The 25,230-nt window shown below is 42.2% G+C and overlaps 1 protein-coding gene across 3 annotated transcripts in view; it reads left to right on the top strand.

Moving 5' to 3' along the window:
* ATP8A1 (ATPase phospholipid transporting 8A1) overlaps positions 1-25,230 on the top strand; it is a 245,141-nt gene that overhangs the window by 115,127 nt on the left and 104,784 nt on the right. For all 3 annotated transcript variants that reach the window (XM_054029714.1, XM_054029717.1, XM_054029715.1), the window contains 3 exons: positions 7,203-7,272; positions 9,194-9,278; positions 20,887-21,026. In XM_054029714.1, coding sequence (XP_053885689.1) covers positions 7,203-7,272; positions 9,194-9,278; positions 20,887-21,026 — 295 coding nt within the window. The remainder of the gene's footprint in view (positions 1-7,202; positions 7,273-9,193; positions 9,279-20,886; positions 21,027-25,230) is intronic.

Raw genomic sequence — 25,230 nt, 5'->3', positions numbered from 1 at the left:
CAGAATGCCTGCCACTACGAGTTGTTCAGCAGAACAAGACTTCTGCTGAAATTATGGCAGAGGAGAAAAGTGATTTTTTTTTTTTGCTGCTGTTGCTCCACCATTAGTTACACATCATTCACTATGAGGAATGTATATGGAGAAAAGATAACTACAATATTCCAGTAAACTGGTGACAGTGTGGTTCAGTGGCTGGAACCCCCTTAGGGTAATCAAATTCCTATGATAGACTAATAATAACACAGTGTGGGAGAATAACCTGACTTCACTTAGGAGGATCTTATCTGATCATCACAAAAGTGGTTTATATCATACTTGCACACATCCAGATACAAAGTTTGCTCGGATGTACTGAGTTGAGGCTAAAAACAGCTGGGGATAGTTCCACAGTTTTCATGGAGACTGAGAGTCTTAGTGATTATATAAATTATAGCTGAAATGCATGTTGAGTTCAGCCAGTACAGTAGCTATTCCAGGGACAGGCCTAAAATGAACTTGGTTAGCTTAGAGGGGAATGAAGGGGGTAGTAGGGTGATGTGTATACAGTTCCTACCTCATTTTTATCCCAAAACATGCATCTAAATGAGACCCTTGTTTTGAGTATTATCTTCAGTGTGGGGCTGCTCTTATAAGTTGGGTGAACTGAAAAATGGATGCTCTCTCCCTGCCTTTCTCATCCTGGACTAAAGCCAGCCAATATCTTCCAGCTAGGGCTTAGCAGTGCAAGCAAGGTTGGACGTCTCATTCACTAACTGTTTTGTTTGTTTGTAATTTTCAAAACTGGATGCCTAAAGTAAGGTTCCTACTGGGCATAGTGGTAACCTCCTTCCAGGGCACCCAAGAGTTGAAATCCTTATCTTTCAAGGAAGTGCAGAAGGTCTCAATCCCCTTTTGCATATATTGCCAGATGCCTGGCTGCAAACAGGGAAGAACAGGAGCAGCTGGAAGAGGAGGGACAAGTACTAGAGTCTCAGGAGTAACATTGGGGGGGGATAGCTCAGTGGTTTGAGCATTGGCCAGCGCATTGGCCTGCTAAACCCAGGGTTGTGAGTTCAATCCTTGAGGGGGCCATTTAGGGAACTGGGGTAAAAATCTGTCTGGGGATTGGTCCTGCTTTGAGCAGGGGGTTGGACTAGATGACCTCCTGAGGTCCCTTCCAACCTGATATTCTATGGTCTTTCATCTCTCAGAGACCTGTTATCATCCTCTCCTGATGAAGTGGTGTTTTCAGGTCTGGTACTGGCACCTGATGACTTTAGAACATTTCAGGAGCTGCTCTCCATCTAAGCTCATTAGTACCTGCGAGCGTAATGCTCCTTATCTATAAGGGCTTCTTATCAGCGGTTCTCAAAGTGGGCCCCAACCCTATTTTAATGGGGTCACCAGGGCTGGCGTTAGACTTGCTGGGAGCCAAAGCTGAAGCCAAAGCCCAAGGGCTTCAGCCCTGGGTGGCAGAGCTCAGATTACAGGCGCCCTAGCTGAAGCCATTGGTCTTCAGCTTTGCTCCCGCCCAGGGTGGTGGTACTTGGGACAGCTCAGGGTTTGGTCCCCCCCTTCTGGGGTCATGTAGTAATTTTTGTTGTCAGAAGGGGTCATTGTGCAATGAAGTTGGAGAACCCCTGTCTTATATCAAGCTAAAACCCTGTGGCAGACACTAACTAAACTGCCTCTTTTGGCTAAGGGAGCAGGAAAAAAAATGTTGTATACCCCAAAAGGGGTTTGAACAGTTTTACATACATTCTACAGTTTATGAAAAGTTCAGGCAGATTAAGAGCACCCCAAAGGCAAAGACTCCAAAAAAATTAGATTTATTTGGAAGAAAGACTTATTCATCAGCATCACTGCAACTTTGTTCATGGCCATCACTATGACCATGCACAGAACTTCATGGCTTCACGCCTCTGGCATTCCAAGAGAAGTGCAAAGCACAATGAAGGATTTGCCCCTTGAGGCCGCAGACTTATTCAGTGTTTATATGGATGACACTCTGCACTCCCTCAGAGATTCCAGAGCACTGCTTCATTCCTTGGGCATCTACATTTCAGCCCCAAACTATGTGCCATTTTGCTATCAGAGGCAATCGAGGCAGAAGACACCTACGTACCCCCATCACAGATTTTCTGATACTTGCACAGGAAAAAGCCAACGTTTTCTTGGAGGAGACTATCTTCCTTGACCATGGGCTATTCTACACCTGCTTCCAGGCAGCAGGTTTGATGCAAGGGTCGAGAGCCATGCTTGAGCTACTCAGGACCCAGCCCCGCCTTTTTGGGTGCCATGTTGCTTTCTTCCATCAGTCATGACCTATGATAAAGACATTTAAGTGCTAGAAGTAGTCTCCCTCCCATGGCTATTCCATCTAATTTCATTCCTTATCCTAGGAACCCCCACCCCCCCACACATACACACTCATTGTCCTTCCCAATCCCTCTTCAGGTAACCTCACAAAAAATAGCTAAAGGAAGAGGTGGCTTCTGTACTTCTTCTAGGCATGGAAGAGGTACCTCTGGAGTACAAGAGAAGAGAATTTTACTCCTGGTATTTCTGTATCCCAAAGAAAAATGGGGATATTTGTCCTGTCCTAGACCTGAGACACCTGAACAAATATACACACTATCGCAGATTCAGGATGATAACAGTTGCCTCCACCATCCCTTCCCTTCAGGCTCAAGACTGGTTCATGGCTCTCAGGCTACAAGATGCATACTTCCTTATTTCCAGCCAGTCAGTCCACAGGAAGTACCTGTGGTTCACAAGGGGGCCTAATCACTACTAATACAGAGTGCTACCATGTGGTCTCTCCACAGCACTGAGAGGCTTTACAAAATATCTAGCTGTTGTAGCAGCACATCTGAGGAGATTAGGCATTAAGGATTATCCATATCTAGACTATTGTCTGATCAAAGGCAGGTCTCATCAGGAAGTCACCACAGCCCTGAACTATATTTTTCACCTATTCAGACAGCCGAGATTCATGGAGAATTATGAAAAAAAGGTCTCATCTCATCACAAACTATAGAATTAATAGGAGCCCACATAGTCTTCTGGGAGGTATGTTTTTGTTAATTTGGAGTCAGAGTTCTTTTCCTTCAAGCTATAGTCACCAGTATCAAATCATATGCTACAAATATAGTCAGAAACTGCCTCATACTTGTGGGCAACATGTCAGTTTATGTATATGTGATGCCACTAGCCAAACTTCACCCACATCCATTACAAGGCTGGCTAAGATCAGTGTATCATCATACAAGACATCAAATTAACATGTGAATTGTGATCTCAGCACACAACCTGTCTGCACTGAGCTGGTAGTAACACTCCAGGAATGTTTGAATAGAAGTGCACTTCTCCATACATCCACCTGAAAAGATAACAGAGGGTCCTGTGGCACCTTTAAGACTAACAGAAGTATTGGGAGCATAAGCTTTCGTGGGTAAGAACCCTTGCATCTGAAGAAGTGAGGTTCTTACCCACGAAAGCTTATGCTCCCAATACTTCTGTTAGTCTCAAAGGTGCCACAGGACCCTCTGTTGCTTTTTACAGATTCAGACTAACACGGCTACCCTTCTGATACTTGACCTGAAAAGATGTTGATCACAGATACAACAGAAACAGGTTGTGGTAAACACCTGGACCACCTGCAGATACAATGGACTTCGTCTTAAAAGGACTTGATTCTTCAAGTAAATGTCCTAGAAATATGAGTAGTCACATTAGCTTACATAGCGTTCCATCCTGTTCTGCAGAATTCTACAGTGCAAATTATTAAGATAACTCAATTTGCAGTGTACTCTATAAACAAGCAAGGAGGCACCTGTGCATCACCCCTATGTCAAGAATTAATCACATTATGAACAAGGTGTCAGCAACATGGGATAACCCCAATTTCTCTTCATCCTCCAGGAGTCAGCAACAATCTGCCAGACTGCCTAAGGAGACAATCCATCACCAGTCACAAATTGTCTGTGTCATCATCAAACCAATATTTCATCATAGATTCATCAAACCAATCTCATCATAGATTTGTTTGCCCCAAAAGACAACATGAAATGTACAACGTTTTGTTCATGGGTGTCTGGGCCAGGACGTAGGCAGTTGGGTCCAGTGGTTAGCGATCTGGTTCAGGGAGGAGTGTTAGGGCTGGGACATTGGGGGCCAGCTCTGATAGTTTGTGACCTGTTTCAGGAGGATCGTGTTCAGGTTACCAGGAATCAGGGCAGGAGTCAGATGAACTAATTTGGACGGGGTCAGATACTATTTGGGTCACCAAGAGTCAAGCCAAGGTCAGGATACTAGGAATCAGGCAGGTCAGAGTCTGTAGGGCTGAGCAAGGGGCCAGTTAGAGCCCAGTTGTGCAGACAACTTTTTGTGCCTTTCTTTGGGTTTAAATAGGAAGCTCTGACAAATCAGATGTCCCAATGTTGCTCCTCCAATCAGGGCCCAGGGGAGGCCTTCCTGATGTAACTTCAGGTTTCATGATCTCTCCACTCAGTGCCTGTCTTCACTACCCAGCTAAATCGACATCACTGCCATTGATGCAGCTTCATTGATTTAGTGGGTCTGGTGAAAACACGCTAAGTCGATGGCAAAGCACTGTCCTGTCGACTTCAGTACTCCACCTCAATGCTCTCCCATTGACATAGCATGGTATAGACACAGCTTTTAAGTCGGTTAGTTATGTTGGCTTAAGTTACACAACTTAACTAGCGTAACTTAGATCAGTTACAGCATTAGTGTAGATAAAGCCTATTTAGTCAGTTAGTAGTGAGCCACTGGGTAAGAGCAGGGATGCAACAGTCAACTGGGAACCATGTGGACTAAAGTTCAAGACCTGTAGGGTCATGACATGGGTGGCATGAGTCTGGGATCATTACAAGATGCTTTCCTTACTGTGGGATCAAGATTTCATGTACATATTTCTATCAATTCCAAATCCTGATAGCTTCATACTGGCCGAGACAATTCAGGCTAACAGATCTCCTCAAAATGTCTGTCCAGCCTCCCATACGAATTTGGTTCTCCAAACATACTATCACAGAACAAAAGGCCAAAACTTAATTCAGACCCAAAGTCACTACATCTGGCAGCCTGGATGTTGATTGGTTTAGTACTACTGACAAAGATTGTTCTCTACAAGTATAAGGGTGCCTTTTGCTAAGTAAAAAGCTTTCCAAATGGAAACTTACTCCTCTAAATGGAAAATACTTTCAGATGTGTGCAGCCCAACACAACCTTGACTCGTTGAAGACCCTCATAGCAAAAATATTTAACTATATTCTGAATCTGAAACACTCTTGACTCTCTTTCAGTTCCATGAAAATCTGCATTGCAGTGATCTCAGTATACCACCCAGTAGTAGTGTTATACTCAGTTTTTATACCCCATAGTACCCAGATTTCTAAAGGGGTTATTGCATACTTTAGGGAATCCCTTCTGATATGGGATCTTAACATTGTCCTTAGAAATTTAATAGTTCCCCCTTTCATTCCTCTTTCTGAATGCTCTTTAAACCTCCTTACTTTTAAGACGGGCTTTTTAGTCACAATTACATCAGCCAGGAAGGTTAATGAACTCCAAGCTTTCATGGCAGACCCAATTTATGCAACATTCCACAAAGATAAGATGGTGGTAAGACCTCACCCCAAATCTATTCCCACTGCTCTGTCAGACTTTAATTTGAACCAATCTATTGATTTACCTGTTTTCTTTCCAAAACCCCACTCCTTCCTGAGAGATCAGAAACTCCACACTTTGGACATTTCAAGGGTTTTGTTAAACTACCTTAACAGGACAAGGCCTGTGGTTCTCAGAGATACTGTTGTCTATATGGATCTCTCCATCTTCATTATGTTCTGAGACCTCCTTATTTAGGATTCTGGATTAATGAGGGAACTGAGAGATGGTTATGGCCGCTCTACCCTTTATGCTACTGGGTGGGGGAACAGGAGGACATGCATAGTGCAGGCATGGGCCAATGGAAAGTGCTGTTCAAAAGATTCTGATCTTGTGTGTGCAAGGTGTATGTGCACTTAAAGTGAGATCCCACAGACAACAACATCTTGAAAAGCCACAGGTGCTACAAGGATAACTACTCATCTTTTCTTCAAGATAGTCTCTGCACATTTCCACCTTTGGATGCATCCCTTGATGCCTCTGAGATTCAAGTACCTTCTATAAAGCAGTGCCCTTTGATGATGTGTAAGTGTTCTCTCCTGGCCCAAAATATTTAAAACTTGGGTTATAAAAGGTCTGGGCATCCCAACCACCTCACTTCCTTCTTTTCTACAACTAGCTGTGGGTATTGGAACCTTCTGTGCATTGCTGGAATGAATTTTGGGGGTTTGAGCCAAAACTCCCTTAAGTTATAATGTAATACTATAAGATAAGCTAGGTAGTTGCACATTTAGGCCCAGATCCTCAGTGCTGCCAAGGTGTATCCAGTGCAGGGGACGGACAGCATAAAGGTGACTTAAGGCAACTTTTATGCCTCCTCCATCCCACCCTAGTTCTGAAGGCAACTGAATGTTGGTTCAGCCCTCAGAATAAGTTAGAACATCCTCAGGGTTATTTTAATGTATGACTGCTTGTAAAGGTTCCCTAGGGGTCGTTGTGCTGTCTGGAGATGGACAGAACACAATTCACTCTAGGCAAGCTCCATTTTTCCCTAGCACATCTCCAACATATCCCCTGTCCCATTCAGCAGTACTTGAGGCTAATGGGATCTTGGTGTCTTGCACCTATGACACACCTCATGCCCATAGAAGAAGAAGGAAGGAGCTGAGGTGATCCAGGATGCATGGCCTTTTTTGCAATCTTGCTCCAAATATTTTGTGCTCTGTGAGGGCACTCATTAGGTGTCATTGGGTACTGCTTCACCGAAAGTTCCTGCAGCTCAGTGTGCCCTGGAATGCTTCCTACAAGTGGGGATGTGCAGAGAGAACACACTCAAAGGACTACAGTTACTGTTGTAAGTAACCATTTTTTCTTCATTTCTGCCCCCTGTTTCATGAAGGAGGAGGAAAAGCCAGTGGTAGGACTAGTAGACATAATTATTTCATTACCTCTAATTTATATACAATAAGTATGATGTGTATCTATAAATATATATGCATATAAATGCACATTTTCAAGTTTTCTATTTTTTTATTGATGGATGAAAAAGGTTGGTGATGTTTATGGACTGCAATTTAACTCTCTTCCAGCACTAGGAAAAGAATGTCTGTGATTGTTCGCACACCAACAGGGAAATTAAGACTCTACTGTAAAGGAGCTGTAAGGTTTATTTTATTTAAATTACCGTACAGTAATTTTAATCTGTTAATTTGTAAATGATATGCTGTAGACATACAGAAAAATAAATAATTGAAATAATTACAGTCTGAAGTTATTGCACGATCAACTGAAGTCAGATCATCTAAAATTAAAAAAACTCTGGGTTTCAGTCATGACTTTTTTTCAATTTACTTAGCTATATTATATATTAAAATTATGTGCCAGGATTAAGGGATAAATTGTGAGTTGTACTACATGCCTGTCTGGGAAAATAAGACCCTCCCTACTGTACATCTCCACTTGAGATACCCAGACCATTGCTCACCCATTTATTCCTTCTCTGGAGCAGATGGGAAGGGAATTGCTGGGGAATGGGTGGAGCCTTCGCTCTACCCCCTTTTCACTAGCCTGAGGTAGAAGAGAGGAAATAGGGGGGAGAGGAAATAGTAACTTACTGATAGTATTAGGTCAACAGTAAATTATTGTTCCCTTGGAGAAAGGTATGTCTGAGTCACAACACATCCTAGAATGGTGCAGTTTGCACACTGTGTGCCTTAAGTGATTCATCAAATGAATTACTGATGTATAATCTGAAATCAGTTTTAATCAGGAAAGAGATCTTGGAGTCATCGTGGATAGTTCTCTGAAGACATCATAATGTGCAGCGGCAGTCAAAAAAGCAAACAGGATGTTAGGAATCATTTAAAAAGGGATAGAGAATAAGACGGAGAATATTTTATTGCCCTTCTATAAATCCATGGTACGCCCACATCTTGAATACTGCAACAGATGTGGTCTCCTCATCTCAAAAAGATATACTGGCATTAGAAAAGGTTCAGAGAAGGGCAATTAAAATGATTAGGGGTTTGGAACAGGTCCCATATGAGGAGAGATTAAAGAGGTTAGGACTTTTCAGCTTGGAAGAGAGGAGACTAAGGGGGGATATGATAGAGGTATATAAAATCATGAGTGATGTGGAGAAAATGAATAAGGAAAAGTTATTTACTTGTTCCCATAATATAAGAACTAGGGGCCACCAAATGAAATTAATGGGCAGCTGGTTTAAAACAAATAAAAGGAAGTTCTTCACACAGCACAGTCAACCTGTGGAACTCCTTGCCTGAGGAGGTTGTGAAGGCTAGGACTATAACCGGGTTTAAAAGAGAACCTCCATGAGTTTATCTAGTTAAGTCCATTAATGGCTATTAGCCAGGATGGGTAAGGCATGGTGTCCCTAGCCTCTGTTTGTCAGAGGGTGGAGGTGGATGGCAGGGGAGAGATCACTTGATCATTGCCTGTTAGGTTCATTCCCTCTGGGGCACCTGGCATTGTCCACTGTCAGCAGACAGGATGCTGGGCTGGATGGACCCTTGGTCTGACCCAGTATGGCCATTCTTATGTTAAAACCAGTTCTTCAATGTTTATAAAAATTGAATACAGGATTGTTGATATTCCACATTACTTATCCTTCCAAATGAAAATTAATGAAATAATGTCATTGTGTAACTCTATGCACAGCTTTTTTGTTGGCCAAGTAGAAGTGAGAATGAAAGCTACTAAGTATCAGTTTCACTCTGAACTTAAATTGGCGGGGGGGAGAGCAAAGGAACACGAAGGGTGGAATAAGGGGAGAAAAGTATGTATGAAAGGTGAGGGGAAATAAAAATACAGAAAACCCCAAAAGAATTCCAGATTAGGAGAAGGTGTAGAGATCTACAGACCCTGAGGGCTCAGAAAGTCCTCCTCTTTTCTCCCCTTCAGAACAGAAATATACTTCTATTTGTGTTGCTTGGCCCTGAAATACTTTGATATAGTGTTACATATTTTTTCTGCCTATTTTCCAGAATTTCTGTTATTGTTGCCACATCAGTGAAACCTGCTTGCTTTGCTTTATTGTACCTTCGTTCTGTTTGCATTGTAGGACACAGTAATTTATGACCGTCTGGCCGAGAGTTCAAAATACAAGGAAATTACTTTAAAACATTTAGAGCAGTTTGCTACAGAAGGTGAGTAATAGTACTTGATATAAAACAATATGAAATAAAACCTCTCAATTCTCATAGGTACTATAAATTTCAGCTTTTATTATATTGTAAGAATTTATTATATGTATGTTTATTAAACTCCTGTAGCCTCTGAAAAAGATGGTCCCTTTCCTGAAGAATATATGTTCAAAAATATAGACAGATAAAACACGTAGAATTGGCCTAAGTAGAGGCTTTTAAAATTCAGTTGTGCAGTTCAAATGTATTATGGAGACACAGTAGTGATTCCATGAAATTAGAATGCAAACTCTTTTGCAACCTTTAATTTTGATCTCTCCAAACCTCTGACTTTTCAGGAGGAGAGGAAAGAGGTTGGAGGGAGTAGGTTGAGGATGGTTCAGGAATCAATGTTGACACTAGATGGCCTTGTGCAGAGAGGCCATCCATCCACCTCTTGACAGTTAAGTTTGCTTTAAGGCTGCTTTACATTACAGGAGTGAATCCATTACTGATAACTCTAGGGAGTCCTCCCATACCCACCTCAACTGTCATGTCTATGTATCCCCAGTGGTCTAGCAGAATCATCTCTCTAACCACTATTCAGTGACGATTGAAGGGATGTTGGTGCCACATTTGGGTTCACAAATAAGAATCTGTAAGTGACTTGAAAAGGCTGTCTATAAAGACAATAGGTACCTATCCTCATCAAACAATGGAAACTTTAAACAAAATTAAAAATCACTGGAAAACCCCACTCTTTAAATGCAGGCAGGAAAACAACCTCTGCAATAGAAAATACTGATATCGTATACACCCTTGCAATAGTATTTTGCTCTTATATAGCACTTTTCATCAGTAGATCTTAAAAGCACTTTACAAAGGATGTACGTATCATTACCCTCATTTTACAGAAGGGGAAACAGAGGTACAGAAGTAAAAAGACTTTCTGAATGTCACCCAGCAGGCCAGTGGCAGTGCCAGGAATAGAAGCTAGATCTCCGGCGTCCTAAGCCAGTGGGCCACAGTGCCTCCCAGATACTGCTCTGAGGTCTTTCTGTGCCTGATAGAGGAAAGCAAGTTGGTCATGGGTTATAGCATCATACAATAAAGGACCATAGTATTCTAATTCATCCATGCAATAAGAAAAGATGGATGGGTAAGGAACACAATTAAGGTTATTACAGGAAACTCAAACTGCAGATGGTCTCTTTCATTTTTATATAACTTTAATAAAATTTGTTTCTAAATTCTTTAACAAAATGTGTAAGTCATTTTAGATTTATTTTACTAAATGTTCATGCAACAAATAAGAACCAAATTAAATTATTTATATTTATAATTATCCATGAGATTATAATAGTCCTGCCCCCATGGGTGCTGTAACACTGAAAGTAAAACATAAATAATCTACTGTTAGCTCCTTTTGCAGAACAGATTGCAGGATTTTCTGGTCGTATGGTAGAAAATATAAATTAACCTCTTGTTCCTGAGGAAGTCCAGAGCCCCTTTTCCCTGCTTTGGTCCCAAATTGGGGAAATAGCTTCAGGCTGCTCTTCCCCCATTCCACAACTTCAACTTTAGGCCAACGGGGTGGGGTAGGGGTGGACTTGGTTAGTACAGTTGCTGGCCTGATGGGGGACACTGTCACTCCAGACAGGTTTCTGCTGGTATTAACCACTCAACCTGGGCTCTCCACATGGGATGCTCTTCTCCCTCCTCTCTCTGGGCAGTTCCTCCCAGTGAGGGGAAAACATAGTTCTGTATATCTTGGGTACTTATATGACCCGCATTGCCACAGTAAGTGAGTGGCTCACCATCTTGAATGTCTTTATCCTCACAATATCCCTGTGAGGCAAGGAAGTACTATTATCCCCATTTTACAGATAGAGAAGTGAGACTCAGAGAGGCTAAGTACTTTCCCCAGGGTTACACAGGAAGTATGCAGCAGAAAAAAGGACTTGAGCCCCAGTCTTGCAAGTTCTCTCTCATAGAATATTGGGGTTGGAAGAGACCTCAGGAGGTCATCTAGTCCAATCCCCTGCTCAAAGCAGGACCAACCCCAACTAAATCATCCCAGCCAAGGCTTTGTCAAGCCGGGCCTTAAAAACCTCTAAGGATGGAGATTCCACCACCTCCCTAGGTAACCCATTCCAGTGCTTCATCACCCTCCTAGTGAAATAGTGTTTGCTAATATCCAATCTAAACCTCCCCCACTGCAACTTGAGACCATTGCTTCTTGTTCTGTCATCTGCCACCACTGAGAACAGCCTAGCTCAATCCTCTTTGGAACCCCCCTTCAGGTAACTGAAGGCTCACTCTTCTCTTCTGCAGACTAAATAACCCCAGTTCCCTCAGCCTCTCCTCATAAGTCATGTGCCCCGGCCCCCTAATCATTTTTGTTGCCCTCCACTGGACTCTTTCCAATTTGTCCACATCCCTTCTGTAGTGGGGGAACCAAAACTGGACGCAGTACTCCAGGTGTGGCCTCACCAGTGTCGAATAGAGGGCAATAATCACTTCCCTTGATCTGCTGGCAGTGCTCCTACTAATGCAGCCCAATATGCCATTGACCTTGGCAACAAGAGCACACTGCTGACTCATATCCAGCTTCTCGTCCACTGTAACCCCCAGGTCCTTTTCTGCAGAACTGCTGCTTAACCAGTCGGTCCCCAGCCTGTAGCAGTGCATCAGATTCTTTCTTCCGATGTGCAGGACCTCCACTTGTCCTTGTTGAACCTCATCGGATTTCTTTTGGCCCAATCCTCCAATTTGTCTAGGTCACTCTGGACCCTATCCCTACCTTCCAGCATATCTACCTCTCCCCGCAGCTTAGTGTCATCTGCGAACTTGCTGAGGGTGCGATTCATCCCATCATCCAGATCATTAATAAAGATGTTGAACAAAACCGGCCCCAGGACCCCGACCCCTGGGGCACTCCGCTTGATACCGGTTGCCAACTAGATATCGAGCCATTGATAATTACCCATTGAGCCTGACAGTCTAGCCAGCGTTCTATCCACCTTCTAGTCCATTCATCCAATCCATACTTTTTTAACTTGCTGGCAAGAATAGTGTGGGAGACCGTATCAAAAGATATATATCATCCACCGCTTTCCCCATGTCGACAAAGCCAGTTATTTCATCATAGAAGGCAATCACGTTGATCAGGCATCACTTACCTTTGGTGAATCCATGTTGACTGTTCCTGATCACCTTCCTCTCCTCCAAGTGCTTCAAAATGGATTCCTTGAGTACCTGCTCCATGATTTTGCCAGGGACTGAAGTGAGTCTGACCGGTCTGTAGTTCCCCAGGTTCTCTTTCTTCCCTTTTTTAAATATGGGCACTATATTTGCCTTTTTCCAATCGTCCGGGACCTCCCCCGATCACCACGAATTTTCAAAGATAATGGCCAATGGTTCATTAGCCAACTCCCTCAGCACCCTTGGATGCATTAGATCTGGACCCATGGACTTGTTCACGTCCATCTTTTCTAAATAGTCATTAACCTGTTCTTTCACCACTGAGGGCTGCTTACCTCCTCCCCATACTGTGTTGCCCAGTGCAGCAGTCTGGGTGCTGACCTTGTCTGTGAAGACAGAGGCAAGAAAAGAATTGAGTACTTAAGCTTTTTCCACACCATCTGTCACTATGTTGTCTCCCTCATTCAGTAAGGGTCCCACACTTTCCCGGACCACCTTCTTGTTGTTAACATACCTGTAGAAACCCTTCTTGTTACTCTTCGCATACCTTGCTAGCTGCAACTCCAATTGTACCTTGGCCTTCCTGATTACACCCCTGCATCCTCTAGCAATATTTTTATACTCCTCCCTAATCATCTGTCCAAATTTCCACTTCTTGTAAGCTTCGTTTTTGAGTTTAAGCTCACCGAAGATTTCACTGTTAAGCCAAGCTGGTCGCCTGCCATATTTGCTATTCTTTCTGCACTTCGGGATGGTTTGTTCCTGCGCCGTCACTAAGGCTTCTTTAAAATACAACCCTCTCTCCTGGACTCCTTGCTCCCTCATATTAGCTTCCCAGGGGATCCTGCCCATCAGTTCCCTAAGGGAGTCAAAGTCTGCTTTTCTGAAATCTCTTGCTCTTCCTTTCCAGTCCACTTTCTCACTTTTACCCTTTCTTTCCCTCTCTTTCTCTGTGTGGAGTGCATGAGTGCAAGTTTTTAAAATCTGTGAGCACACTTAATCCTATTGAGCTGATAAGTTTTAAGATTGCCCTGAAACACTCATGCATTCCGCGTAGAAAAAACAACAACTAGGATAACAGTGGTCCTTGCTGAAAGTTTCAGAGTCTTCCTCTCCATGACTCCTGAGCCTTATAACACCTTGTAACATGCACATTTTGTCAAAATCACCCTAGTCAACATCTACTCTTTCAAAGACAAATCTCTTACTGTCCAGGAACTTATCAGTTTTACTTATCTGCCTACCCCATTTATAGAGTAATTATCATAGTACATCTAATCTCTGTGCAATAAAATCATAGCACAAAACCTTATAAATAGAATTAAAGAACCAACAGAAACAAATACATGCAAGAAGCCCTTGATTTTTTTGTTTTGAATGTGTGTTCCCTGATGTCCAAGGGAATCCATTAGACCTTCCCTTGGAGGCAAGGACATTCTTAAATCCTAAATTGAGGCACTTACCTTTAGTAAATAGGGAGTTATGACCTGGCCAAATCTTTTGAGACCTCTTACACCAGGAAGGCCTATTTCTAGTCCATTATTTTAGAGATTTCCACTCCTCTCTTTCCCCTGTTTGTATCATCAAGCAATTGATCCCTTTGGTTGGTGTGGTGGTTTCCTTTCTCGATCATTGTGTGATGACCTAAGTGAAAAGAAAAAAAAAAGCTAGCCTCAGGTCTATTCCATGTGTTTGTTCTTCACATTATGATTTGCATCAGGAGTGTTTGGGTAGCTTTAAATAATCGTATATAATGCCCAAAGTATCATACTCAGAGTATCATACTAAGAAGGAAACCTAAAATAGAAATAGGCTATGGAAATAAACAAAACTTGTCAGATAGCTGGTAGTGCAACAGCCTAATGCTCCTGATGAGTAAATCTTTGACTGCATGGATCTCGGTGTCTGGGTTGCTTAGAACACTTTTTAAAAAAAAAACAAGTGAATTCAATGCTTGTGAGGTCACAGATTGACTGGTCTGGAGAAAAAGACATGAGAGGTGCAAGAGCACACTTCCCTACAAGGACACGGAAGTACACTATGTCTAGAGTAGGCACAAAAATTTAGTTTTCATGTCAGCTCAATCTCCAACCTCTCTGCTGAGTTTGCCAATTGTGCTGGTGATCTGGAGAAGGACAGTTATCCACTAAGAACTGGATTGAGATCCTGGATTAATTTCATGTGGATTATCAGAGAATAAACACTTTTCAGCCACTACCTAGATAGCCTTGATTCAAACCAGTATCCTAGATGTGGAAGGCAGACGGTCACTTCATGTTACATTTCAGCTCTCTTTTTCTCCAGACCAGTCAATCTGTGACCTCACAAGCACTGAATTCACTTTTAAAAAAAAAAAAGTGTTCTCCACTTTGTAATGCATTAAAGAAGAATTCAGTATTTATTATTGCACCAAATTTAAATACTGCCAATAATATTACACCATTTCTTTCATGTTTCCATTCATGTGGCAATACAGTATGTCCTTGGCATTTGCTACACGTATTTGCTGCGTTGTTCAAAATGAAGTGGTTATCATTGCTGGCATTTACATTTAAACATTTAATAAATTTCAGTGCTAATATCCATTTAGGTGAATGGAAGAACTGTATAATTCTCTGTGGTCTTATTCCAATCTGTCAAGAAGCAAACTCAATAAGAGTCTCAATTTTTCATTAAGATTCTTTCCAATCAGTATACCAGTAAATTTATTTTTAAAAATTAAAGTTTAGATTCTGGAGAACAGCAAATTCCTTGGAAAATCCTAGCTCTGTAGATATTACACACACATTCATTGCTGTTTTTCCACTTCATCATCCAATTGGTGGATTGTGAAAAGATTTTTAGAAAGATTTTAATATCCAAGTTATTCAATCCTTCCCACCTTTTTCTCTCCCATTCATCTTTCTGGACTGATCTCATGGGACTCTTCTTATGAGAAAAATTCAGTCCATTTCTCAGTGTAATCCTTCTGCCAGGTTGTACTGACAGTAACAAAGCCCAGGTTCAATATCTAGGGTTTCCTCTTAACATTACAAAACAGAACTGGCTCGAGCCCCCACTTAATAATCTGGAAAAACTAAACACCATCCCTGGGCACTTCTAAGAGGCAATACTTTCCCCACTCACAAATGCAGTCTGTGTATAACAAAAGAAAACTATTATTAAAAGGAAGAGGGAACTCAGCATTAATTTGGGAAAACACCACAACAACAATTCAAAAGTGTGCAAACCACAAGTAAATACCCAGCCCACAGTGCAATGAGCTGTGTCCTTTGCCTCAGTTTCCTACCTGTGGCGTGGAAGTCCGACAGACTAATGTCCCTTTAACACATCACTCCCCTTCACCTCTTCTGCATGCCATTCATAGATGGTTGTCCAAAGTTAGCTAAGTCCCAGAATCAAGGATGTGTTCACATGGTTTCACTTCCTACCCCAGAAAGGGGGGAGGAGGAGTCGACCAGTGCTGCTGCTCAGGGCTGCTGCAGCTGTTACCGCTGCTTGCTGCCACCTTTGCCTCTACTCACTGCTGCTGCTTGCCGTTCCTGGAATGTCATGTTTTAAGGTTCAAGCACTTAGCCAGTTCTTAGTGATTTCAGCTTTTAGTGATTTCACTGCTACTGCAACCTCTGCATTGTCTTTCCCAGATCAAGTCTAAGGCTCAGCCTCTAGATTTGTTCATCTGTGATTTCAACAATAGCAATGACCTGAGCAGAAATAAGGATGGTCTGATCATCTCTGCTTTAAACACTGGAGAAGCAGCGGCCAAATGGTATCTAGGACTCCTTAAACAGAATCCACACTACCAGATAGGAACAACTCTCCCCATCCCCTCTGCCTTTCACTTGGCTTTTCCAACACTGACCCCTGCTGAGTGAGCAGGGTTAAAGTTAGGGTGACCTTCTTAATGGGGGCATGCTAATTACAGTTCTGCTGCCCTTTATGCATACAATAAGGAAAACAACATTTCATTTCCTCTGCATTCAATACTAAACTAAATTTTAACACGAAATATCAAAAATTGATCACTTTGGCAAAACTGGTCTGTGACCTCCACAGAGTAGGTCATCATCATCATGTTCCCATTATGCCTCTGGCATTTAGTGCAGCGACGAAACTCCTCCACTCCTGTCTGTTTCTGGCAAGTCTTTCAATGGTTTTTCAGCTCAGCTTCCACAGCTCTTTGCCATGTTGCTTTCAGGTAGCCTCGTTTTCACTTGCCTTCAGGTATCCATCTTATTGCTACTCTGGTGATGCAATCAGTTTCCATCTGAAGCACATGGCCAATTCATCTCCAGTGTCTCCTGGCAATGATGGTACTCACATCCTCTTGGCTGCATTGTGTCAATGGATCTTGGTTTGAGATTGTTCTGGGCCAGAAGATACGGAGGATTTTTCTGAGGCAGGTTTTATGGAATGTGTGTCTATGAAAATACAGCTTGCTCCTGAGATCTTTTCCCTCAGTTCATCACTAGATGTCAGGGGAGAGCTCATTCAAACCCTTCTTACATCAGTCTAGGATGACCACACATAGGGCTGGTCTACACTGGGGGGGGATCAATCTAAGATACGCAACTTCAGCTATGCAAATAGCGTAGCTGAAGTCGAAGTATATTAGATCGAATTACCTGGGGTCCACACGGCGTGGGATCGACGGCCGCGGCTCCCCTGTCGACTGCGCTACCGCCGCTCGCTCTGGTGGAGTTCCGGAGTCAACAGTGAGCGCGTTCGGGGATCGATATATCGCGTCTTAACAAGATGCGATATATCGATTCCGGATAAATCGATTGCTACCCGCCGATACAGCAGGTAGTGAAGACGTACCCATAGGTTCATAGAGCCATAGGGCCTAAAGGGGCCATCAGATCATGTAGTATGACCTCTGGATACCACATGCCATTATATTTCTCCAAAGTACCCCTATGTTAAGCCCAAAGACATCAGTTAGACCAAAACTTTCAGTCCTCTGGAAACTAAATATTGTGTGCCACAGCAGAGAACAGGAGAGACCAAGATACCACCTAATGTCAGAGGCCACTGCACTCTTGCATCGAAGCTTAGTGTTCCTGATGCTGTTGAATTGCCAAGAAATCTAGAGGGAGGTTAAACACCATTCTTATTCTGAAGATTGTTAAATTAGTTAGTGTGCCTTGCATGTAAGAGGTATATGCTGTCATTCCCCACCCAGCCTCTTTATATTGATTTTTACTGTCCTGATTCAAAATTTCCAGTGTCATTAATGTTAGTTCATAAGCCTTAATACAGCTTTGTTTATTTTATTTATGAAGCTTCTTGATTATTTAAGTAGATGACATTATGCTCTCTAAAGTGTAATTTAGGTGCAAATTAAAATGCCAAAATATAGTATTGATCTACATTAGAGGTACAAAAGCAAACATTTGTATGTCAGAAAATTCCAAAAGTTATGTTTTCTCCACTATACTAACTGAGCCATGTTTGTACATCCTAAATATTTCATAGTATGTTTTCATAATCATTAAGTACAACCCCAAATAGCCAAATGTCTCAATGAACATTTAAAACGTTTGGATAATTGGAAGCTGCCCTGTCAATCTCTTAAAGTTTATTAGGATTCTTCAACCCTGAATTTAACCATCAAAACTTGCTGGGGCAGCTTCCATGATTACGGAAAGCCAGCAGCGTATCCAAAACTCTTTGCTTTTGTAGTTTAGGATTGAGTTGTATATTAGCTCTGTTCCTGCAAGCTCTTAAGTTTCATAGGATTTATCGAAGGTCTGCAAGATGAGAGCTCTACATCTTGGAGGACATATTGAATCTTTGGATAACTGAGCTTTTGGATATAAATATCAGTTCACGTTTAAAGCTTGCATGTACAATTTGGGGGTTGGCAAAAAGAGGGCTAGGGAACATTAGAGGAGTAATATGATACTTTTTGCTGTTAGGAAAGGCCAGAGGAAACGTAACTATTTTTAAAAATTTAAATGTATACATTTTAACTTTTTAAAGCTCCCACGTTTTGGGTAAATCGGTATCTGCTCCTTTAGTTCCCTTTAGCTCCTTATTGATGAGTGAGGAGAAAAAGACCTTGTTACTGCTGATATTGAATAAGAAAACAAGTCAGGATGGGGACAAGAATCTGTCACATTTCTCCAGCAACCCATCACTCCTCGGTACAAGAAATCCAGGCCAGAATGGCTGTAGAAGATGATTGTTGGAATTATTTGAAATTATTAATATGGGAGCCACCAAACACTAATTTAACCATAAATTCTTCATTAAATCCAAAGGCTTATACAATTGCTCTACACACGCCAAAAAAGCTAAAATAATAAGCAATTTACTACATCCAAACAATAACAAAATATTTATAAACATTTGACCACAATACTTACAAATGGGCTAAATCCAGGGATGCTTAGACCTATATTGGTCAACGTTATTAATGAGCTCTTTAAGAGTTTACTTTTTATACCCTTTAACAAACAAGTGATGTCACTGACAGTTACTGACTTCAGGTAAAAAACAATTTGAGACAATTCACCCTTATTTCCAGTCTTAATCCAGATAAGATGTACAACCTCTTTTCTTCCCAAGGCCTTTCTTCCTTATTTCTTCCCCTCCTTCCTGCTGACCAACAGCGTTTTCATTGCACCTGCGTTCACATAGGAAATAACAATGCTGTGTGAGGCAGGAAGGTCCATGTTGGCTCCTTTTGAGATTTTTTTTTTTTTGTCTTATTGAAAACCACCTGCAGTCACCTCTGTCAGAGTCCTTCTTTTTAGAAACATCTCCTTATTTCATTAGTTATTCTTTGAAGCAGTCAGCCTCCCTGCTTCATTCCTTTTGGCCTTATAATTCATTATTTTCAAGGCCTTCCTTCTACTTGCCAGTCAGAGCGTTTCTTTACAACACATTTATATTTTCTTAACCAAATTTAAGCTAACTTTAATTCTATACTTATCCTACAATGATGAAGGGATTAAATCCACATCTGCTGCCATCCAGGGAGGCAGCCTAAGCTCAGCCTCTGTGCTAAGTATCTGTACAAATGAGGCTCAGTCATCAGCCCTCTCTGTCCCTCCTACCACATCTGCTAACATCAGTGAACCCCCACACAGTAAGGAACAGAAAAATATCTGTTCCCAGCACAGCTCCTTTCCTCCTGGTTGGGAAATAAAAAAGAAAACTGCCCTCAGAATAAGCCTCTCACCCATTTGCAAGAGGCTAAAGAGTGACTAATCTCAGGGAAAGTCCACTTTTCCTTTGCAGGGGGTAGAAGTTGAGCTCCTCCTGGACCCCTAGCAAGGGGAGGGATTAGAGATGATGGCCATGGAGAGAGAGAGAGGACTAGATGAGCTTACAAAAGTAAAAAGGGCTTGATTTGAAGAAAACTTTCTTCTTGCGTCCACCCCCCAACACACAAAAGGAGGGCACTGGTTGTGCTGGGAATAGCTGTCCCTCTGCAAAGTGGGTCAGTGATGCATATGATACAATAGTAAAAGCAACTGCCTCCATGACTGATGTCCACAACCACAACTGAGACTTTTAACAGATGCTCATAGAGAGGTTTGAGGCAAAGATGAAAAACATTCTCTCCAAAGTAAATGTTCCAGTATCAAGATGACACTATCCTCTACAATATGTCATACATCTCTCAACTTCTTCCTCCAATAGAAGAGGCAGGGAAAAGGCACCAGCCAAGAAGCTGGGTAGGACCAATTAACAATTATTATTATTGTAATTATTTTATTTATTTATTATTTATTTGCATTGCAGTAGCACTTAGGGGTGCCAACCAAGGTTTTGTATGCTAGGTTTTACACAAATACACAGTAAAGACAGTCCCTTCCCCAAAGACCTCATTGTTATGACACGACACAACAGGTGTGTGAAACAAATAGAGGGAGGTGGTTCATGAAGTAACTGTAAAGCAAGCAAATTATTGTACATTGAGTAGAAGTCTTATTCAAGCAATATAAACCATTCAGCTGAAGTGATATTCCTTTTGGACCTATTCATCCTACTGATCTATCAGAAGGAACACTACAGCATACAGAGGAGGTCTTTGGGGAAAGGACTGTCTTTACTGTGTATTTGTATAAAGTGTAATATAGGGTGACACCAGTATGACTTTACCAAGTAATACGATAAACTGAAGTAGTTCAAGATTGGTTTGCACTGGTGCAGTAGGTTAGCATCAGGGATTTGCTCCCATTTCACTATATTGATGTAGCTATGCTGGTACAAATATTCCCAGTGTAGATAAACCCTTAATACTGTCTTGTATTCTTGAAGCAAGGTGCTTTTGTGACATGCACCAGTGAGTTTTTCTTTTATCTGTTTATTCATAGTAAATTTAGTTTTTTAATTACATATTGTTAGCACTACACAGAAATGAGTAATTTCTAATTATGGATTGCTATTCTTACTGTCTATTTTACTATTTTAGGTTTAAGAACTCTCTGTTTTGCTGTTACGGAGTTATCAGAAAGCGAATATCAAGAGTGGCTAGATGTCTATCATCGGGCGTCAACATCTATGCAAAACAGAGCACTGAAGCTTGAGGAGAGTTATGAACTAGTTGAAAAAGTAAGTGAAGATGTCTGGTTTTAGTTATGTTCTTGTCATTTAATACATGAAGTTTGAATCTTCATTTTGGGGTAAGACTTAGACCAATTAATTTTATTTGTATAGTGTGTTTACTGTAGTCTTCAAAGTTTAATTCAGAACATCATCTGATGAAGTAAAGTTTAATTCTAAAGACTTTATACACTAAATGGCAAGTAGGTTAACAATAAAAAGTATTCTTGAGCTGTACATTTTCAAGAATTTACAAAAGCAAATACTGTGTTGATATATTTAATCATCTGTTTTTAATTTATAGCAGAGGTCAACATAATTGTGTTTTTATGAGTAATAATTATCTTTCTTTTCTATACTCTCTCTGTAATATCAGGACATAGTGTAACTTTCTGAAGTGATGTAGCACACTGTACGATCTTTCCTCAGCTGCCTGTAATTTGTCTTACGGGGTCTACTAGTACCATCACATATTGTCTGACATGATACATATGTTTGGCACACCAATTTTTAATTAATTAGGCTAGCCTCTAGATTTTTATATGCTAATTACATGGTGTCCATCTATTTATACTTTATAACATTTCAGTCAAACCTAGGTGCTAGTTTTGCCTGCTCATTTCTCACTAATAATGGAATTTTCAAAAGCAGCTAATCAACTTTAGAACACAAGTCCCACTGAAAGTCAAACATTGTCTAGGGGCCTGATCCAGCTCCTAGTAGAGGCAATGGGAGTTTATCCTGTGACCTCCTAAGGTGGGTTTTTTTAATTGCACATAAAGGAACTAAATGCTCAGCTCCCCGAGGCATTTTTGAAAATGCTATCCCCACACACCATATTAACCCCTCCAACTCTCCATGGCATTTCTTTACCTGAAGGTGGAAGCAAGTATGTATCCCATTGTGTTTTGCTAGTAAATGTCTTTCACATTCCTATTTGCAATGTTGTAGCCATGTTGGTCCCAGGATATTAAAGAGATGAGGTAGGGGAAGTGATATCTTTTATTGGACCAATTTTTGTTGGTGAGAGACGAGCTTTTCAGGTAAGAGAGCTCTGTGTAGCTTGAAAGCTTGTCTTTTTCACCAACAAAAGTTGGTTCAGTAAAAGATACTGTCTCACCCACCTTGTCTTGTTCATAGTAGGATACAACCACTATCAATTCACATTATTGCCTATTGTCAGCCTGCGGGGGTTACCAAGTGCATGGCATTGGTAGCAGTTTACCTCCTCAAAAGGGATGTGCGTGTATTTCCTTAACCAGACAACTGTCTGGTTCAAGGCTACTCCAGACCTCCATTTATCAAACACTGCATCTCTTCAATGTACTGGACCAATTTTATCATCTGTCTAAAGGATAGAATTCATTGTGGCAATCCTGGATTTCAAATCTGCCAGGATATTCCTGCCTTTTTCCAGGTCTCAGGCTTTATGAAACCTATGCGTGTCCCTCCAAAAGTATCCTCAGAGTACTGTAAGGGATTGCCTCAGGATCCTAGGTCACATGGCAGCATGTCTCCCTTCACACTAGAGTGCACGTCAGCACGTTGCAGACATGATTCAACTCAGTATATCGACCTGAACAAGACAACCTGTTATTGTCTCTGAACTGGTGAATAAGCTAGTCCAACATGTGTAGAGGAGTTACTTTCTCACTTCCTCTCCCAACCATTACTCTGGTAACAGATGCCTCAGCCATGGGATAGGGAGCGCATCTGAGTGCCCTCCAGATGCAAGAGTTGCGGTCCAAGGCCATGCGCCACATAAACATTTTGGAGTTGGGAGCGATATTTCATTCATGCCAGCGGTTCCAGTCTCATATTCAAGGCAAGGCGGTCCAAGTTCTCACCAACAACACTGCAGCAGTATTTTATGTGAACAAGCAAGGTGATGCTAGGTCCAACAGCCTTTAGCGGGGCAGTCAAGTTATGGAACTGGTGTATCGATCCTTCAGCTTAGACCATGAATGATCTCTCAACATGACCATTCTGGCTTGGGTGTTTCACATAGGGATTTTCCAGCTATGGATTATTTGTGACCCAGACAAACAGGAAGTGCCTTGTTTCTGCTCCAGAGCATGTCACAACCAAGGGTCAGTATTGGCCACTCTTCTGTTTCTGTGGGACAGAGACCTGCTCTATGTGTTCCCTCCAATGCCTCTGCTTCCCATGGTCATTATCAAATTCAAATAAGATCGTGGCAGAAGCTTCCTTATAGCTCAGTCCTGGCCAAGACAGACCTGGTATTCTGACCTCTACAATCTGTCCTCTCTGGAGTCCTCTGAGGAGATAAGTAACCATTTTTTTCTTTTTAACCACTGAAGGTGCAGTGAGCTTAAGTCACATACATTGTCCTCAAAACTTTCCTTGTTGGTTTCTTTATTTTAACTCTGCTATTTGGGGGTGAGAGGGCTGTATTTTCTTTGTAGTTAAATTTAAAGGAATTGGTACCTGTTAGGCACAAATATTGTCTGTATGACCCATAGGAGTGGAAGGGCCACACTCACTCCTACTGGTGGGGGAAGCTCCTCAGACCCAGTCAACCAAGTCTGACAATGTACAACTCGATTATTAACTTTGAACATCCACTAACCTAACCTGACTCTGTGCCCTATTAAAGCAGCCTTCGTTTCCCAGTCTTATTTGGATGAGTATGGTGCTGTTCAGTGCACAATGCCAGCCAGCATCAAGGTCCCCGGATCCTTCTGGGTTGACTTGATTTGGTGCTGAGGTCCAGGCACCATTGGCATTGCCCTGACGCCCCCAGATCCCTCTTGCTTGATCTAATTCAGCACCAACATCCCAGCATTGTTGATAGCTCCCAGGTCCCCAAATACCTCTGGGTTCACCTATAGAGTGCCTAAAACTGGTGCTGTTGACACAGAACTAAAGTCCCTGCATCCCAAGGGGTTGATTGAATTTAATGCTGGCTTCCTGGCACTATCACTTCAATGCCAAGGTTCCTGTGTCCCCCAGAGTTGACCTAATTCCATGCCGACATCCTGCCACTGTCTAATTAACACTGATATACATGAATCCTTACAAGTTGCCCTGGTAAGATGCTGAGGTTCTGACACCATAGACATGCAGATCCATCCAGACCTATTGAGTCCAGTTCCTAGGATCCAGCATTCTGGAGAACCACTTTAATAGGTGGCCCAGTGCCCATTATACCTGGCATTAATGTTCCTACAATAGTCTGGGTCATCTGACTCTGCTGTTACGGCTTTGGCACCCTCAGATGGCGTACCACTTGCCTAAAGTGGTCCAGTGCCAGGATAATTAGAATTGGTCTCCAGATCCTTCTGGGTTGACTGGGTCTAGTACCATGGATCTAGCACAATTGACATTGATGAACCATTTACTTGGGCTAGATTCAAAAAGAGACTTGGCCATTGTGAGGTTTGCAATGCCTAAAGTTTTGGTGCCTGGAAAATCATAGGAACACCACTGCAATTCACAAAGCCTAACGGTGCCTAAGCTCCCTATCCAATTAATAGGGTGAGATAGGTGTCTTAGGGTATGTCTACACTACGGGATTAATCCGAATTTAGATAATTCGGATTTAAAAAACAGGTTGTATAAAGTCGAAATGGATGCGGCCACACTAAGCACATTACTTCGGTGGTGTGCGTCCAAGTACCGGGGCTAGCGTCGATTTCTGCACCGTTGCACTGTGGGTAGCAATTCCATAGCTATCCCATAGTTCCCGCAGTCTCCCGCGCCCATTGGGATTGTGGGTTAAGATCCCAGTGCCTGATGGGACAAAAAACATCGTCGCAGGTGGTTCTGGGTACAGCCTCACCTCCTCCCTCCCTCCCTCCCTGCATGAAAGCAACGGACGGCAGACAACCATTTTCGCGCCTTTTTTCCTGGGTGGGTGAACACTGCAGACTCCATACCATGGCAAGCATGGAGCCCGCTGAGCTCAAGACAGCAGTCATGAATATTGTAAACACCTCGCGCGTTCTCGTGGAGTTTATGCTCAGCCAGGACCAGAGAAATGAGGCGAGGAGGCAGCGGCGGCGGCAGCATGATGAGGACATGGACACAGACACGGATACAGAATTCAGTGAAACCACAGGCCCCGGTGCTTTGGAGATCATGTTGTTAATGGGGCAGATTCTATCCATGGAACGCCGATTCTGGGCAAGGGAAACAAGCACAGACTGGTGGGACCGCATAGTGTTGCAGGTCTGGGACGATTCCCAGTGGC

The sequence above is a fragment of the Malaclemys terrapin genome, chromosome 5 (genome assembly GCF_027887155.1).
Source record: "Malaclemys terrapin pileata isolate rMalTer1 chromosome 5, rMalTer1.hap1, whole genome shotgun sequence".
NCBI classification, from domain to species: domain Eukaryota; kingdom Metazoa; phylum Chordata; order Testudines; family Emydidae; genus Malaclemys; species Malaclemys terrapin.
Note: the sequence above shows the minus strand (reverse complement) of the source record. Positions and strands in the feature narration are given on the sequence as shown.